The sequence below is a fragment of the Erythrolamprus reginae genome, chromosome Z, assembly GCF_031021105.1.
Source record: "Erythrolamprus reginae isolate rEryReg1 chromosome Z, rEryReg1.hap1, whole genome shotgun sequence".
Taxonomy (NCBI): Eukaryota; Metazoa; Chordata; class Lepidosauria; order Squamata; family Dipsadidae; genus Erythrolamprus; species Erythrolamprus reginae.
Window position 1 is genome coordinate 64,136,125 of NC_091963.1, and position 19,845 is coordinate 64,155,969.

General features: G+C 40.2%; 1 protein-coding gene across 3 annotated transcripts in view; it reads right to left on the reverse strand.

Annotated features, from left to right (window-relative positions):
• The window catches only part of CDK13 (cyclin dependent kinase 13), a 220,760-nt gene that overhangs the window by 89,078 nt on the left and 111,837 nt on the right, over positions 1-19,845 (reverse strand). For all 3 annotated transcript variants that reach the window (XM_070727748.1, XM_070727747.1, XM_070727746.1), the window contains 2 exons: positions 10,951-11,140; positions 6,456-6,512 (listed from right to left, as the gene is read on the reverse strand). In XM_070727748.1, the coding sequence (XP_070583849.1) occupies positions 6,456-6,512; positions 10,951-11,140 (247 nt within the window). The remainder of the gene's footprint in view (positions 1-6,455; positions 6,513-10,950; positions 11,141-19,845) is intronic.

Below are 19,845 nucleotides of genomic sequence, written 5' to 3' on the forward strand. Positions count from 1 at the left end.
AAGGCAATTGTTAGGCTGCCAGGAGATAACACTGAAGACTGCTGTTATAGAAGCTGTGGCTATTGAGTTGTCTTCTAACTCCTCTGCTGAAATTCATCGCTCTCTGCCCTCCTCCATAGCCAATTGGGCTGTAGCCTCCGTTCACTGTGGGAGTTGCGAACCCGATCAATAGGAGGTGCCTGACGTCACTGTTGCAAACCTGAGATCTGCTTCCCGTCCATTACCTGCTGTTAGACAACATCCAAGGACATTGCCACCAAATTCCAGCACTTTTCCCCGTTGCCAACAATCTCTGAGTTTTAGTTGGTGGAGAGCCTCAACGCAGCGGTTGCCGTTTTAAGAATGTGATTTGCCGTCGTTGTGGCAAGTTCGGCCATCTAGCCCGTGTTTGCCGTTCTGACACTTCTACACTTGCTACTCAGGCAACATCACGGAGAAAACCTGTTTCCTTTATTCCTGCCCACCATGCTAATTGCTACTCTGTTCTGTATGTGGAAGATGACATCGAAGAGGAGGAGGTGTTCCTCGCTGCTGAGATTGGTGATATTTTGATATAACTTGATATTTTGGTCTATATTGAAGGTGTTCCCTTGCGAATGGAAATAGACACAGGCTCTTCCAAAAGTCTAGTGTCTTGGCACACTCTGACTAAGATATTGCCATCTTTCAACAAAGCAAGGTTGAAGCCTTCTAGAGTGCAATTGCGTGACTATCAAGGGAATGCTATACCTATTATGGGGCAGGTTGAACTAAGAGTGTGTAAGGGTCGTTTTGCTGTGTTACTACCGTTGATAGTTGTGGCTATGCCACTACCCTCACTGTTAGATTGGTTTGATACCTTACGACTTGGGGTAACGGGTTCATGCCACATCATGTGATTTTGATTGCATTTTCACTGAGTTTGCAGACGTGTTTTCTGAAGGTTTGGGTTGTTATAAGGGCAAACCAATCTCTTTAAATCTGGACCCGGGGGTGGCACCTATGCGTCTTTAACCTCGGAGGGTACCTTTTGCTCTAAAATCTAAGGTGGATGAGGAGCTGGATAGGCTCCTAGCTCAAGGTATCCTAGAACGAACTGAACATTCACGTTGGGAAACGCCAATAGTTACTCCAGTGAAACCGGATGGGTCTATCAGAATTTGTGGGGACTTTAAATGCACCTTCAATAAGGCCCTGCAGGTACACCCATATCCGGTGCCCGTTGTGCATTATTTGTTGCACTCTTTAGGCCAGGGATCAATATATGCAAAATTGGATATGGCCCAGGCATATCAACAGATACTGGTAGACAAGGCCACCTCTGAAGGATTAATGTTGGTAACTCACAGGGGGCATTTTGCTGCAATTGGCTCCAATTTGGTGTAAGCGTGGACCCTGGAATTTTTCAATGTATTATTTATTTATTTATTTATTATTTAGATTTGTATGCCGCCCCTCTCCGTGAACTCGGGGCGGCTCACAACAAAAAATATAAACAATCGTACAAATCCAAATAAATTCAATAAATTTAAGTATTTAAAATAGTTTTAAAAAGAACCCCACTATATTAACAAGCACACACACAAACATACCATACATAAATTGTACGTGGCCAGGGGAGGTGTTTCAGTTCCCCCATGCCTGACGACAAAGGTGGGTTTTGAGAGCTTTACGGAAGGCAGGGAGAGTAGGGGCAGTTCTAATCTCCGGGGGGAGTTGGTTCCAGAGGGCCGGGGCCGCCACAGAGAAGGCTCTTCCCCTGGGGCCCGCCAACCGACATTGTTTAGTTGACGGGACCCGGAGAAGGCCCACTCTGTGGGACCTAATCGGTCGCTGGGATTCGTGCGGCAGAAGGCGGTCTCGGAGATATTCTGGTCCGATGCCATGAAGGGCTTTAAAGGTCATAACCAACACTTTGAATTGTGACCGGAAATTGATCGGCAGCCAATGCAGACTGCGGAGTGATGGTGAAACATGGGCATACCTAGGTAAGCCCATGACTGCTCTCGCAGCTGCATTCTGCACGATCTGAAGTTTCCGAACACTTTTCAAAGGTAGCCCCATGTAGAGAGCGTTACAGTAGTTGAATCTCGAGGTGATGAGGGCATGAGTGACTGTGAGCAATGAGTCCCGGTCCAGATAGGGCCGCAACTGGTGCACCAGGCGAACCTGGGCAAACGCCCCCCTCACCACAGCTGAGAGATGGTTTTCTAATGTGAGCTGTGGATCGAGGAGGACGCCCAAATTGCGGACCCTCTCTGATAGGGTCAATAATTCCCCCCCCAGGGTAATGGACGGACAGATGGAATTGTCCTTGGGAGGCAAAACCCACAGCCACTCCGTCTTATCCGGGTTGAGCTTGAGTCTGTTGACACCCATCCAGGTCCCAACAGCCTCCAGGCACCGGCACATCACTTCCACCGCTTCGTTGACTGGGCATGGAGCAAATTATGGAGCAATTACTCTCCGGCCTGCCTGCTGTCGTCCCATATCTTGACGACATCTTAATCTCGGCCTCCTCGAATTCGGAGCTGCTGCAGCGCCTTAGAAGGGTCCTCCTTAAATTTTGCCAACGGGCCTTAGGCTTAAGAGAAACAAATGCCGGATAGGGGTTCCCCAGGTGGAGTTTTTGGGATTTGTGGTGGATTTGCAAGGTATCCACCCTTCACCGCCTAAGGTATCTGCAATTAAAGCAGCCCCCCCACCTGCAAATAAGAGAGAATTACAGGCCTTTTGGGGCCTACTTAATTTCCACAGCTCATTCTTACCCCAAAAGGCCACAGTTGCAGAACCCTTGCATAGGTTGCTGAATTCTGCCCAGCCGTGGAAATGGGAGGCAGAGGCCCAGGCTTCACTTGAGGCTGTGAAAAGGTTATTGTCATCAGACTCTGTCCTAGTACAATATGACCAAACTATACCCATTGTTTTGGCAGCTGATGCTTCACAGTATGGAATAGGGGCTGTACTGCATCATGTGTTAGCAGATGGGCGAGAAGCACCTATTGCTTATTTTTCCCATACACTTTCTCCAACTGAGTGCAACTACAGCCAAACAGACAAGGAAGCCTTTGTTACAGTTGCCTCAGTGAAGAAATTTCATGACTATGTGTACGGTCGACATTTTACAATACTTACCGATCATAAGCCCATTCTGGGCATTCTTTCAGGCTCTCGGCAAACTCCTTACTTGATTTTGCCCTGAATGACTAGATGGGCTGAATTTCTTGCGGCCTATTCTTATACATTGATTTTTCAACCAGGCAAGGCGATACTCCATGTAGACGCGTTAAGTCGCTGTCCACTGCCTGTGCCGGTACAGGATCCAACTCCAGCCTCGAATGTCCTCTTAATTGAGGACTGGAAACCAGCCCTTTCGGCTACAGCTATAGCTACTGCCACTTCTAAAGATGCCATCTTATCCAGGGTAATAGATTGGGTTAAGAGAGGATGGCCTTCAACGGGGTTCAACAAGGAGTTACGAGCTTTTGCCAATAGGAGATTTGAATTGTCCACACAAAACGGTTGTTTACTTTGGGGACCCAGGGTCGTTATTCCCCTGGAGTTAACAAAAGAGATGTTACATTTATTACATGACGGTCATCCGGGCATAGTTCGGATGAAGAGTTTAGGTCGTAGTTCTGTCTGATGGCCGGACATGCATGCAGAAATTGAACTTTGGGTTGCTAATTGTCAAGATTGCCAGGAATCTCAGCCAGTCCCTCCATCCTCCATCCCGAAGCCATGGGCAAGGCTGCATTTGGATTTTGCAGGTCCGTTTCACGGATAATATTTCCTAGTGCTCGTGGATGCCTTTTCGGGTTGGGTGGAGGTGGAACGTATGGCGTCTATTACAGCTGAAGCTTTAGTCAGCGTTTTACAAAGAGTATTCGCTACCCATGGGTTGCCCGATGTTATAGTCAGTGATAACGGGCCCCAATTCGTGGCTAATGAATTTCAAATGTTCCTGGCTAGCATGGGCATCCACCATGCTAAGACGGCGCCTTGGCACCCCGCCAGTAATGGCTGGGCAGAGAGAGCAGTACGGTCCACCAAGGAGATTTTGGGTCGGCAAGGTAGGATTAACCAATATTTACTTCTGCAGCATGCTACTCCCTGCCTCCTGACTAACTGTAGTCCTGCAGAATTACTTATGGGAGGGAAAATAAGAACTGTATTAGATGGATTACACCCTTCTTTTGCACCAGAGTTCCCAATTATGGGGTCATCGGGGGATAGGAAATTTGGTATAGGGAGTCGTGTGTTTGCTGAGAACTTCGGGGGAGGCCCACAGTGGGTACCGGGTACTATTAGTGATGTAACTGGCCCTGTCTCTTATAGGATCCAGTTAAGATGATGGAAGGAGTTGACCAAGGCATATTGATCAACTACGTGCCTGTCACCAAGAGGGTTGGCCATCCAACCAAGAGGAGTCTGAGGTTGAGTTACTACCCACTCAAGAGTCTCCGTTAGTTTCTATTCCCATCAGAACTCCAATGGAGTCCCCGCCAGTTTTACAAGTGGCGCAAAATGTATCACCCTTACTGGAACCATCTGAAACAACTGGTCACCCTATCATAGTACAGGAGCCGCCAAATAAAGAAAAGACTATTGACAATGCCAGCAGTCCTGTACCTCTATTAGAAGAGCCAGGTCTGCGGAGATCGTCATGGCTGTATGGGCCTCCAACCTACCTAAAAGATTGTTTGTACATGACAGGTGGGAAGGGGTGTTACGTCCTTGGTAAAACCTAGGGCGCCAGGATTGGTTGCTCTGGGAGGCGGGGAGATTTCCTGCAGCCTGATTGGTTGGGGCTATTGAGGGAGTATGTAAAAGGAGGGGTCTTGAGCAGGCTGGGCATTCCTTGTACATGGATTGTTTGCTTGTCGTTGTGTATTGCTTTTTACCGAATATTAATAAACCCAGTTTGTTTTATGGTTTGAGCCTATTTAACAGGAAGGAAGGGAGGGAGGGAGGGAGGGAGGGAGGGGGGGAGGGAACGAAGGAAGGAAGGAAGACTTATAAACACAATCAAGCCTAACATTTTGGTTTCTAAGCAAGAGTGTTGTTAAGTGAGTTTCATCAGATTTTACAAATTGGCCACACCCACCTGGTCACCAGACCACCGGACCATGCCCAACAGAGGGGGATGGGGATAGGCGGCAGTGAAGATGAGTTTGTACCACAAAGTGGTGGTGAACTGAAAACGTTTGGGAACCACTGCTTTAAATATTGTTGAATAAAGTTATTACTGTAATGGAAGATAGTGCAGTTGCAGTAAGGAGAGACTCATTTCTAGCTAAAAAGCATGAAATCTTTAGTATTTAATTTTTATTTATGAAGAAAACATATGAAAGCGAAATCAAGCTAAACCAAAGTAATAGTTTCCATGGTGTATTTAATAATCTAGGAGACATGTCTGACAAAATTTATGTCTATAGGTAAGCAGCAATGAAGAAACTACTTTGAAATAATTCCTCATGTTGCTCTTGCTTCCTTTTCATATTATGACAAAAATATTCCTGTAAGCTAATTTAAACCTGCTGACTTAAATCAATGTTAAATACCATATTTTTCGGAATATAAGGCGCACCCCCCCCCCCCGAAAGAGGTAGAAATGTTGGTGCATCTTGTAACAGCCGGGGTAGCACAGTGGTTAGAGTGCAGCACTGCAGGCTACTTCAGCTAACTACTAGCTGTAGTTCAGCAGTTCAAATCTCACCACCAGCTCAAGGTTGACTCAGCCTTCCATCCTTCTGAGGTGGGTAAAGTAAGGATGAAATATGCTGTTTCTGTAAACCACTTAGAGAGGGCCATAAAAGCACTATGAAGCGGTATGTAAGTCTAAATGCTATTGCTATTATACACCAAATACAGCCATTTCTGGTCTCCCCAAACCCCACCCTGTGTCCTGTTTTTGCAAAAAATGGGTCCTTTTTCACAAAAATGGGATGTGCAGAGAATTTGGGAAACCTGCAGAGTGTTCTTGGTGGCTGGGAGAAGGCAAAAACACCCCCGTTTTTGCAAAAAAAAAACCAGGCCGTTTTCGCAAAAGATGGAGTGCACAGAGGGTTTGGGGGGCCTGGAGAGTGCTCTTGAGGGCTGGGGGAAGGCAAAAATGACCCTATTTTGGCAAAAAAGGGGGGCATGCACAGGGTTTGGGATGCTCCTGTGGGTGTAGGAGGACAAAACCCTTTTTTTTTCTTACTTACCTGTTTGAAATGGTACGTCTTATCCACCGGTGCATCTTATAGTAAAAAATACGGTATAAGTTTGATGCTAACCTGATATAAACCAACTCAGAATTAAAAAATTGTTTAATATTTAATTCAGATTAGAAAGCACTAAAATAATAAGTATAACCTCATCCTTAAAGATCATGGAAGGATATTTTAAATTCAGCATCTTTTATTACATTTAAAAGTTTTGTTTATAATATATTTGCAGAACACTTTAAAAAAGAACAGTTTTAAACTTACCTCTCTTCAGAGCTGTACAGGCGAGCAAGACCAAAATCTGCAAGCTTGATCTGTCCTCTAATAAAAACAGTAAATTTTTAAATGTACAACTGAATAATATCCATATTTATATTTAACTAGATTTTAATGGTGTTTTTTGCTTTGTACTCTTTGCAGTACAGTTCTTTGTGCATAAAATTCAAAATTAAATTTTATTCTTCCTCCAAAAAGCTATTTTTCATGATTTAGATGTTGCAAAAATGAGAAAAATAAAGCATTAAAATAACAAATCATTTTAAAAAACATTTTACTGTAACATAAGATTATTTATCTGCTTATTTTTTATAACTTAATGCTTCAATTATCAAAAATTTAACATCTACTACATGCCACTTTTTAGTTTCTCTATTGTTATATAGTTAAAACAGTATTTTAAAAGAACATAAAATACAAATATAATAAATAATCAAAGTAGAGCAGGAAAAAAAAATTCTAAAATTTACTGTAAAAATACACAGATGGTAAACTTAAACTGAACTCTCAACAGTCCCAACTAGTACAAGTATTGCTGAGCCACACCAGAAATGATGCATTAGCATCCAGTGTGAGCATTGAAGGTCTATAAGTTGTTCTAAATAAATAAATACATGCATACAATCATTAATCTAGTTCTGCATGTATGTATCACTATATACAGGTGTGGGGAATGCATCTTGTAAGAGCCGGGGTTGCATATTAGTTATGCATTCAAATAAATGAAATGAAGTCTAGAACAGAGTAGTAGTAGTAGTAGTAGTAGTAGTAGTAGTAGTAGTAGTAGTAGTAGAAGGAGGAGGAGGAGGAGGAGCAGTAGAGCGGGAATGGGAATAGAACAGAATAAAACAGAACAGGAGCTGAAAGGCACCTTGTAGGTCTTCTAGTCCAGCCCCCTGCTCAAGCATATCATTTCAGAAAAATGACTGTCTAGTCTCTTCTTAAACATCCAGTGATGGAGTGCCCATGATTTCTGCAGGCAAACTATTCCACTAGTTAATTGTTCTGATTGTTAGGAAGTTTCTCCTTAATTCCAGGTTGCTTCTCTCTTTGATCAGTTCTAGCCATTATTTCATGTTTCAAGTTTCAAGTTTTATTGGATTTATATGCCGCCCCTCTCCGAAAACTCGGGGCGGCTAACAACAATCATGAACAATATACAATAATAATCCAATACTAAAAGCGAATTAAAACCCCTTAATATATAAAACCAAACATACATACAAACATACCATGCATACAATTGTAACGGCCTAGGGGGAGAAGAAGTCTTAATTCCCCCATGCCTGGCGGCAGAGGTGGGTTTTAAGTAGCTTAAGAAAGGCAAGGAGGGTGGGGGCAATTCTAATCTCTGGGGGGAGTTGGTTCCAGAGGGCCGGGGCCGCCAGAGAAGGCTCTTCCCCTGGGTCCCGCCAAGTGGCATTGTTTAGTTGACGGGACCAGGAGAAGACCCACTCTGTGGAACCTAACTGGCCGCTGGGATTCGTGCGGCAGAAGGCGGTCCCTGAGGTAATCTGGTCCGGTGCCATGAAGGGCTTTATAGGTCATAACCAACTGTCCCTCCTCTGGTGCTTTGGAGAATAATTTAACCCCCTCTTCTTTGTGGCAGCCCCTCAAGTACTGGAATACTGCTATTATGTCAATCCTAATTCTTATTTTCTGTAGATATTCCAAACCCAAATCCTACAGCCATTCTTTGTAAGTTGTAATGTCCAGGCCTTCAATCATCTTAGTTGCTCTTTTCTGATTTTTTTCCCTAAGTCTCCATATCTTTTTTTTGTATGATTGCCAAAATTGGTTGTAGTATTCCAGGTGTGCTTTATAAAATCAAATACTATGATTTTGATTCTATACCTATTTCTACAACCCAGGATTGTATTAGCTTTTTCTACCTGCTGCTGCACACTTCTGGCTCTTATTCAAGTGACCATCCATTAGGACTCCAAGATCCCTGTCATAATTACTTACACCTTGATTTTTCCCTGCCTAAATGTAAAAGTTTCCTTTTCTCCATATTAAAATTCATTTTGTTGGATAGAGCCCATTTTTTAAGTTTGTCAAGAACTTTTTGGATCCTGGGCTTGTCTTCTGAGGTGTTGGTTATTCCTGCCAGTTTACTGTCATCTATAAATGTAAAGTTTCCCTTCCATCCCCTCATTTACAGTACTGGTCAAAATTGTGGAAACCTTTTGGGGAAAGTGTACAGTATTTTTGAGGTTTGATGTGCAATAACACCACTTTTTTGGGGAGTAGTACCATAAAATTATATATCCTCTGTCCAGGTAACATGGGTTTTGTTGTGTATACTCCCTTTCAGCCTGGGGAATGCTCGGATTCGGAGGGGGAGAGTGATTTAGAGCTTGTCAGTTTACCTGATTTAGAGACAGATGGGAATGTTAGTAAAGGAGACAAAGATCGTGACATACACATGAGTTCAGATGAATCAAATGGGCAGGATTCGAGATGGGTTAATCCCTGCTTCGGATGCCAGAGGCGATTAGAAGAAGTAAGAGGGAGGAGATTTTATACTCTTAGAGAGTGAGGAATTAATTAATGAATGACCTCACATCTGGGTGTGAATGGAAGAGAAGCTGATTGTGTCAATCTTGTCCCACCAAGATGAATTATTTCCAGTTACGCTCCGGCATGTAAGCTAATGATCATGTGACTTATAAACTGTTTTTATGGCTCTTCGCTAGCACTGATTAGCCCATACATTTTAGAATGACCTGTGGAGTGGACTGAAGTTACTACTGAGATAATCTGCCTAACTGCTTAAGAGGGAAATAAGAATGAATTGCACTGCACAATAGCAGATGTTTAATGAAGAGTGAAGGGAAAATAGAGAAACTTTGCTGTGTTTTTACAAAATAAGGCATCTAGCAATCATTTATTCCAATTACAGTGTTCCCTCGATTTTCGCGGGTTCGAACTTTGCGGATAGCCTATACCACGGTTTTTCAAAAAATATTAATTAAAAAATACTTCACAGTTTTTTTCCCTATACTATGGTTTTCCCCGCCCAATGACGTCATACATCATCGCCAAAGTAATAATTTTTGCAAATAAATAACAAAAAAAATAATTACTGTTAATAAATAATTATGTTTATAAATATCAGGATCATTAAGTTAGCTGCCCCGAGTCTCTGGGGAGGGGCGGCATACAAATCCAATAAATAAATAAATAAAATAAATAAGTGTCTTATTCAATGGTGAGTACCAGTAATAAGGGTGAGTAAATGGTTGTTAAGCGAATGGGAAATGGTAATTTAGGGGTTTAAAGTGTTAAGGGATGGCTTGTGATACTGTCCATAGCCAAAAATGGTGTATTTACTTCCGCATCTCTACTTCGCGGAAATTCAACTTTCGCGGGCGGTCTCGGAACGCATCCCCCGTGGAAATCGAGGTAACACTGTATTATCTGAATTAGCCTGAAACCAGAATAGGTTTCAGTCCAGTTTAGTCTTTCAAACCCTTCTTAAAAGTGGCTTTTTTCGTGGAAGTTTAGATTTTAGGCCAAATTCCTGCAGTCTGTGCCACATAATCCTTGTACTCAACTTCACATTGCATCATTTCATCTTGTATACACCCAGATGATTTTCCTGTGTCACAGTAGGCACAATCTCTTAGTTGTTCTATCACCACTTGCTGTTGTGCACCTTTTTCTGCCTTTATCAGTGTGATTTTGTAGTGACTTTGGAGTCTCCTTATATCTCTTAAAAAACTTAGAAATGGCACCTTTTCCCATCAATTTTTCTTCTAATTTGTTTATAACTGTAGCCTTGTTCACTTAACGACCAGTCAACTCTTTGCACCATTATTTAAATTTTATTACATTTTACAAGCTCACTAAATGAAAGAACACCAAAAAAAACCCCCAATCAACTTGATAGCAATCATATAACGCAATCATATAACTGAATCCTATTGTGATCTGATTGGCTCATTGCCAAAACAAGATGACACCTGATTGGCTCTCTAAACATTCATGCTCATTGGCTACAGTCAAGGAAATCTACCTGATATATCAACTGAAGCAAATTGTGCTTCCTTTTTCTGGTTATTTGGCTGTAACGTTTCATAGAATACAGATAATTGAACATACTTTGTTGCATTGCATTCTTGATTAAATTATCTTTTCATTGATATATAATTTTATGATACTACTCCAAAAAGAATGGTGGTTATTAGCCATCAAACCTCAAAAATACTTTTTCAAAAAGGTTCCCATAATTTTGGTCATAACTTTAAGTCATTTATGAAGAGTATAAGGTCTAAGACTGGGCCTAATTATTAGACTAATAATTTTCACTATCTCCAGCAGTTTGAACAAAAGTGCACTATATATATCAATAAAATGTTATTATTTGAAAATGAATTTACAAATTACATTTTACTTCATTTCTAAATTTTGGAAATATATATTTTTTTATAAAATATATAAAACGGATATATAAAATTTTATAAAACTCAATGATTACCTGTTGTTTAGTAAGATGTTAGAACATTTAATATCTCGATGTAAGAAATTCTTCTTATGGCAATAATCCAAGCCTTCCATCAACTGTCTCATGAAAGATTTAATATGACTTTCATCAAAATGAACCAAGCCAGATTCCAGAAGCCCCATGAGATCATGATCCATATATTCAAATACAAGGTAAAAAGCACCTGGAAGAAATTAAGATGATTTATATATCTAGCTAATTTTAAGGAATATCACAGTTTATTCAAACTATAGCTGTAAATCAGGGTTCGCTATCAGAATTCATATATATATTAACACTTGCTTAATATATATTCACAACATAATTCCCCTAAATACTTTGTAGAAAGCGAGGAGAAATTTAAGAGTGTTTATAAAATCATAACAAAGTGATTGTAACTCGAGGACCAATACAGGTGGTCCTTGAGTTACAATCACTATCTAAAGTTAACAACAAGGCTGAGCAAGTAGTATTTATGACTTATTCTCAAAATTCTGTATATCACAACCCTCCTGTATTTATTATGGTATCACAATTTGGGCGCTTGGAAATCAGTTCAGACTTAATGATTGCATTGCCCCACAATCACATGATCAACATTTGAAATCTTCCCTGCTGGCTTCCCACAAGGAAAGTGAAAAGGGAAGCTGGAAGAGAAGGCTGCAAGTTGTTCTTGTAAGTTGTTTTTGCCATTTTTATTCCCAAGGAATCCTGTTATGAGATCCCAGTCACAAATTCAACTTGCCTGCAGCCCTACCTACATGTCATAGCAACTATATGTGTAGTCCATGCAGTTCCCCCCTCCCCACACCTCCAATAGTGTTTGCCTGATGCACTTAGGACTCTTGCCTCCTCATACTTAAGGACCCTTACAATCCTGGGATTATGATGACAACTGGGACTTCCATCATTAAGTAATGCAATCACATCACATTACATTCTGGTCCTAACTACCATCAAAATGCAAGGATCACTCAGAAATTAATATTTATGTGTATAGTCTTTGACTTACAACATTTCATTTAATAATTGTTGATTTAAGACCATTTTAGGACAACTGTTGCCGCATCCTCATCTGACCAAAATTCAGCAGCTTGGCAACTAACTTATATTTTATAATAGTTTCAGTGAACATGTGATCATCTTTTCCACCTTTTCTGATAAGCAAAATCAATAGGATGCCAGATTCAATTAACAACCATGATATTAACTTAACATCTGCAGTAATTCACTTAACAACTGTGTCAAGAAAGGTCATAAAATGAGGCAAAATTTATTTAACTGTTTTATTTAGCAACAGAAATTCTGGATTCAGTTGTGGTCATAAGTTGAGGACTATCTATATTTATATGGATATAGATACATACAGAACAACAGCAAGATAGTAAACTAAATAGATTCTGAAAAGTGAACTGCGCAACTACTAAATTTAAAGCTACTGACTTTAACTAGCAACAAATACAACAATATTTAACACCTTTATTAAAGATTTCAGTGGAGATGCCTTCAGATAAAGTTCGTCATTTCATTCAAGCTATTTTATATGACCATCAGAAAAAGAGTGTATCTGAACTGATTACAAATCCTAAAATAATATGCAATGCAGTAGATTATGAGATATTTACCTTAGAACATAGGTCTAAATATATATTAATAATTGGCTCTTTCATAAGTTTCAACAATATGTTTTATATCCTTTATATTTAAGAAAGAGAGTTACTTATATAGTGAACAATAGTTGGCGGACTGAGGTAAATATTCTCTAAAGTAGCTTTCTATTTTGAATCTATCAGTTTGTAAATTAGAATACCGTATATACTCGAGTATAAGCCGAGTTTTTCAGCCCCAAAAATGGGCTGAAAAACACAACCTCGGCTTATACTCGTGTCATTGACAAAGTCACCACACGAGGGCGCCATTGCTTGAGCCAGAGCGAGGAGGCACCAGCTTTTGTCCCCTCTCGCACGCCGTAGTTCCTCTCCCTGGCTCAAGCAAAGGAGGCAGCAATTTGCTCCAACCGAGAGGGGGAAAAAGCAATGGGAAGCCGGTGAGGTCGTGTGTGTGTGTGTGTGTGTGTGTGTGTGCATGCCCCCTCTCCCCCCCACGGTGAAAAAAGCCAGCTACCTCTTGCTGAAACCCAGGCTTTTTGTTTTTTACTCCCTGTGTGTATTTGTCAACAGGTTTACAGTAACTATTCCTTGCTCTCTCTGCATTTCCCTTAGTTGGATTAAAAAGGCCCCCTGCTGTCAGATTCTCCTCCCCCTCCTTTGAAAGGATTTAAACTGTTTAAAAAATGGTATTTTGTGGTAGTTGCTGTCCTTGCTTGGATAGGATCTAATAATGTGTTATGGGGCAGAGCTAGACAGGAATTCTTTTTCTATCTCTCTATCTTTCTATCTATCTATCTTTCTATCTATCTATTTTTCTATCTATCTATCTATCTATCTATCTATCTATTTTTCTATCTGTCTGTCTGTCTGTCTATCTTTCTATCTATATCTATCTGTCTGTCTGTCTATCTATCTATTTCTATCTATCTATCTATCTATTTTTCTATCTTTCTATCTAACTATTTTTCTATCTATTTTTCTTTCTATCTATCTATCTATCTATCTATCTATCTATCTATCTATCTATCTGTATCTATTTCTATCTATCTATCTATCTATCTATCTATTTTTCTGTCTGTCTATCTATCTTTCTATCTCTCTATCTCTATCTATCTATCTATCTATCTATCTATCTATCTATCTATCTATCTATCTATTTGGTTTTCTATGCTGATAACCTCACAGCAGCTAATGCTGAAGCTGTTCTTTGGATACACTTATTTATTTGCTTGTTTGTTTGTTTATTTATTTAATTGGATTTGTATGCCATCCCTCTCCAAGGACTCAGGGTGGCTCACAGCATATATAAAAACAGAACAATAATGTAAATCCAATTAATGATGAGAAGGAATCCAGTTTTGAAGGATTTTAACTCTTAGGTTTTAGCTTTGTTGCTGATCGAGCTACTTTTTTTACTTTTAATTTATTGTTAATATTGTTAATTTGTTTACCCTCTTTTAAATTTACAGAGCTAGTTTACTGGTTTTCTTTAAAATAAATATTCTAAAACATGTCTCAATTAATGTAATTTTATTGTTTTCCATTTTTATAAGTTACCAGTAGCCACTGCATTTTCTAACCTCGGCTTATACTCGGGTCAATACGTATTCCCAGTTTTTGTGGCAAAAATTGGTGCCTCGGCTTATACTCGGGTCGGCTTATACTCGAGTATATACGGTACCTTAAAATTAGAAATCCAGTTTTTCTTCAGACAGTATCAATCTTTTGTCCCCCTATACTGAATATTGAATAATTGTACTATTGAATTATTACTCCTCCCTATTTTCTTTCCTCCTCTCTTTTTTCGCTCTTCATACATTGAGATATTATTATTGGAGTTATACTGAATTAAATGTTAACCCATTGATAGTTTGAAACCTTAATATAAATTTTGTTCTTCTTTCTACTCCTTAAGTGTAACAAATTTTGATATTTTCTCAATAGCTTTCTACTTACTGTACTTTTAAAACTTTAATACATAGATTACAATTTCTCACACTATTCAAATTATTGTAACTTCATCACTTTGGACAACATTATACATACTCCTCTATATCACATACATCCCCTTACTACATCATACATACAGTCCATTATCTAGATACTGTTCTAGCGACCTCTTTTTAATACAAAAATGGCTACCTCAAACCAACCAACTCTAATGAAATCCTGGAAGAAAAATCCCAATCAACCTGCAACACCAAATTCAACCCAGCAACGCTCTTCTGACTTGTCAGACAAAACATCTCTCCAACAACCATCACAGGATATTCCAAACATAACACTAAACACCTTATTGGAGAAGATGAATAAAATGCAAGATACATTAGACACCAATTTTGAATCTCTAAAGGGAACGATGGGAGAAATGAAACAGGACATCAAGAAAATTCAAGAACATGCGGGTCACCTTGAAGAGCGTACGACTAAACTGGAAGATCAAATGGAAGTCGTCTGTGAAACAATTACGAAAAATACAGAAAAAATAAATACTATTGAAGATTTAACTAACAGGATCGACACTAGATTTAAATTTTCAGAAGCTAAGGCAGAATATACCAGCAAATCCCTGGAAGAGTCCCTTATGAACTTGGAGCTTGAGAAATCAGCCTTTTTTTTGCGTTTCCAAAATATTATAGAAACCGACCAACAAGACCTTCCTCACACGGTGGCAACAATAATAACCAAAATCATTGGCAAATCAACGGATGAAATCTTAGCGCAAATGGATGAGGTGTACCGACTTACAACTTCATACGCCAGATGAAATAGGCTCCCACGAGAGGTCCATGTACGCTTCCTCAAAAGGAAAATTAGAGATGAAATCTACAATGCCTCTAAGGATAATCCAGCTACCCATCAAGGTCGAGACATTGTAATTCTACGCCAAATCCCAAAGCGAGTAAGGGAGAAGCGCAAACCATACCAAACGCTAGCTACTAAGTTAAATAAAGAAGCCATACAGTTTAGGTGGATGATACCAGAGGGTATGACAATTACACTTCTGGATAAAAAATATAAAATTACCTCACCTGAAGATGCAAGAGATTTTTACGCCCACATCTTGAAGATGGACCAGTCTGCCCTCAAAGAACCTGACACTAGAGATACCCCCCTAAACGAAGAAGCCACTTCTGATGACAATTTGATAAATAACAACCAAGAATTACAAAACCAGAATGACGAGTCAACCAAACATGGACCAGTTACCCGGGCAAGAGCTGAGGCAAGAAAGGAGAAATATAAGGAACCCATACTGCAACAATAGACAACCCAAAATCACATTATTCTCAACAAATATAAACGGTCTGAATTCATATAAAAAGAGACAAAAAATATTTTACAAATTATTTGAAAACAATTATGATATAATTTCATTGCAAGAAACCCACATTAAAAATGAAGATACTACTCTTTTAGCTATTCCCAAATTTAAATCTAAATCTGAATTCGAATTCTTTTGTGCTTCCGCTCTCGAAAAAAAGAGAGGCATAGTTCTATACGTTAAAAAAATTTACTCTCCAAAATTAATACATACCGATGAAAATGGCCAATTACTAATTGTTCAAATAACTCTACAAAATAAAAGAACAATAAATATAATATCAATATATGCACCATCCGTTAGGCAATCTATCTACTTTAAAAATGTACATTAAAAAATATTAGAATTAGATCTAAACAATTTTGTAATAATTGGAGACTTCAACGCAATAGTGGATGTAAATAAAGATTATAAAGGTAACTCCAAATACCGTACTCGTAATATTATTCCTTCAACCCTTAAACAAATAATTTATGAATACGCTTTAAAAGACATCTGGAGATACTTTTACCCTAAATCCATACAATATACTTTTTTTTCTCCTCCTCATCGAACCTGCTCACGTATTGACATGGCTTGGTCCAATATAGAAACTATAAATCAAATAATTGATGTTCAAATACTTAATGCAACTTGGGCAGACCACAATCCCCTTCTGCTGACAATAAAAGACAACACTCACAACACACCGCATAGATGGTCGATGTACTCAACAGTGATAAATCAAAAACAATTCCAACATAAAATACAGAATGATATCCCCCCTATCATCCAAATTAACTTCAATGGCGAAATACCCAACGAAACAGCGTGGGATGCTACTAAAGCATATATACGCGGTATCTATATCTCATATACCGCAAACAAAAATAAAGAAAAATATGCGCAACTTCACAAATTAAACATATCTCTCCAAGAAGCAGAAAAAGCACTTCACAATGACCTGAAAAATAACATAATCTTACTAGAAATAAATACGATTAAACATGAAATAAATTTAATAACACAACAATGCATCGCTCAAAAAATCAAAAATGCAAAACAAACACATTTCGAATTTGCCAATAAACCAGGACGTTGGCTATCTCTTAAACTAGCTCATCAAAAATCTGATAGAAACAGATGCTTTAGCTGACTCCTCCGGACAATTGAAAACGACCAATTTCGATAAAAAACAAATTATCCAAAATTTTTATCAACAACTCTACCAAGCCTCAAATCTAGATGCTGATTTATTATTGAAATACTTACAAACAAATGAACAAACAACTATTATAACAGATGACCAAAGAACTTTTCTAAATAAACCAATCTCCATCTCAGATATTGAGGCTGCAATAAACAAACAAAAAAACAATAAAACCCCAGGACCAGACGGAATCCCGTCTGAATTCTATAAATATCATATTGATACAATGGCACCTATACTTTTAGACATCTACAACAATGCACTTTTGCATGCGAAATTACCCACGTCCTGGTTTGAATCCTACATAACTCTCATTCCTAAAGACACTGAAAATAGACACCATCTGGAGAATTACAGACCAATTGCATTACTTAATACTGACTACAAAATATTTACATCGATAATTGCGGACAGACTAAAAAATATATTAAACAAAATTATCCACCCTGACCAAAACGGATTTCTTCCGGGAAGAAACATTTCCATGAATACAAGAATCATACTAAATACCTTGGAATACTATGATAAAAACTATAACAAAACAACTGCATTAGTATTTATGGATCTCAAAAAAGCTTTTGACAGTCTTCAATGGGACTACCTTATAAATCAAATTGAATACATGAATTTCGGCTCCAAATTTCTCAATCTAATTAAAACCATTTATTCTATTCAATCGGTAAAAATCCTTTTCAACAATGATATCACCAATACAATTACTATAACTAAAGGTGTGCGCCAAGGATGCCCTCTGTCCCCACTCATTTTTATTCTGGCCATCGAAACCTTTCTCAAAACTATAAGAAACAACCCACAAATTCATGGTATTATGATCAAGAAAGAACATTACAAATTGCAGGCCTTTGCGGATGACATTGTATTCATCCTACAAGATCCCATTCGAACAGCACCCATAAATAATAAATAATGTCCGGTTCCGGTTTGAGCGGTGGGGAGATGGTGGGTCCGCCGCTCCCTTGAACAACGGTTTATAGTCGGAAAATGGTGGTCCAGGACGGAAGGTTGTCTGTTGTCGCTGTTGCTGCTGTGTCCCCAACTGCAGAGCTCTGAAGCTGGGGCCAGAGGCGTGTGGGTGACTGCGGAGCGACCAGCTGGGACGCGGAACCAGCTGGGACGCGGAAGATGGCGGCGGTGCCTGGCGCGGAGTTTTTGACATCGGAGGGAAGAGAGCCGAGAAGATTCAGAGCGACTGTCGGGCCGAGCCCCCCGACCCGGCCCGACAGATGGGAGCAGACGGTGCCGAGATGGTGGGGGCCGGGGGGGGTGTTGTAGGCACCGAAAAAGACCGCAGCGTCGAGAGGTGGTTGACTGGGACGCGGAAGATGGCGGCGGTGCCTTGCGAAAAAGCTAAGAAACATCGGAGAAGGAGGAAAGGAGGAAAGTGGATGGTGCTGAAAGAACGTGGAGCGTGGAGTGTGGGGCTACTGATGAACTGACCCCCCCCCGGACCTGGTGAGTGAGAGTGACCGGCGTCGAGGCGGAGAGAGACCAGGGGAAATGGAGGCGACGAAGAGCGACCTGTTGCCAGTGAAGGATAATTGCAGGCGGGGTATATTTGGAATAACAACCCCCCCGCTCCCCCCCTTCCTGCATGGCACCAGCGGGTGAGAGCTGCTGGTGCCAAGGGAAGATTAGGTGGGAAAGACTGTGGAGACGGGCTTGCTGGACGATGGAATCACTGAGGAGAGTGTGAAGGATGGGACTGGTTGCTTGGGACCAATATGGCCAATTGGCCAGGGACATTGCTTATATTAACTTTGCAAATGACTATCTTGGTTTGTCCCCCCCTTCCCCCCCCCTCCTGGATTTCTGGCTTCTATGCACTTTACAGAAGATCCATGCCCCCTAGTGGACCGGCTGGAAAAAACAACAGCAGCTTTTTAAGACTTTTTAAGATCTAAGTTATATTGAAGACCTACAAAGACACTACACCTGGACCGACTGATTAACCGACGATTAGCTAATAATTAATATTAAGAACTGATTTTATACCATTTTTACCATTTTATACTATTAATTATTAATCTTGTGAAATTTTCTATTTTTATTTATATGTATTTATATTATGTCATATTTTATCAGCATTTTTATCTATTATTAATTTAATCCTTTTTTAACATTGGGGGGGTCTCTAATTAATGGATGATTGGAGCAGATTCAATGTTGTGCATGGAATGAATGATTGGTATGAGTGTGATGGTTGGGGTGGGTGGGAGTATGGTATGGATGGGATGAGCGACAGTAGTATGAGGGATAGATTTGGCCCACCTGACGCTCGGGAGACAGGAGAGGAAGGGGCATTGATCTCTGGGGTGGCAGAGGGCCGGAATATCCCTGTGTTGCTGGGGAGAGGCAGATATGGCGGGGGCCACAGAGCTAGCCGTTCCAGGGGAACGAGAGACCGTTGCTTAATAACGGTCCCTTGTTCCGGCTCTGTGAGCCCAATCTTGGGTTACTGGTGATGAGTGTAACTCTGGCCCGGGGCTCAGGTTGCTGCAGCTTAATGCCAGGTCGGTGGTCAATAAAGCTCTCCTCATCCGGGATCTGATCCTGGATGAGGAGGCCGACCTGGCATGTATTACTGAAACCTGGCTGGGCCCAGAGGGAGGTGTTCCTCTCTCTGAAATTTGCCCAGCTGGGTTTCAGATATGGCACCAACCTCGACCCCAGGGAAGGGGGGGAGGAGTGGCTAATTATAGCCAGGGAGAGCCTTTGCCTACGTGGACTCATTGCTCCAGAAATTG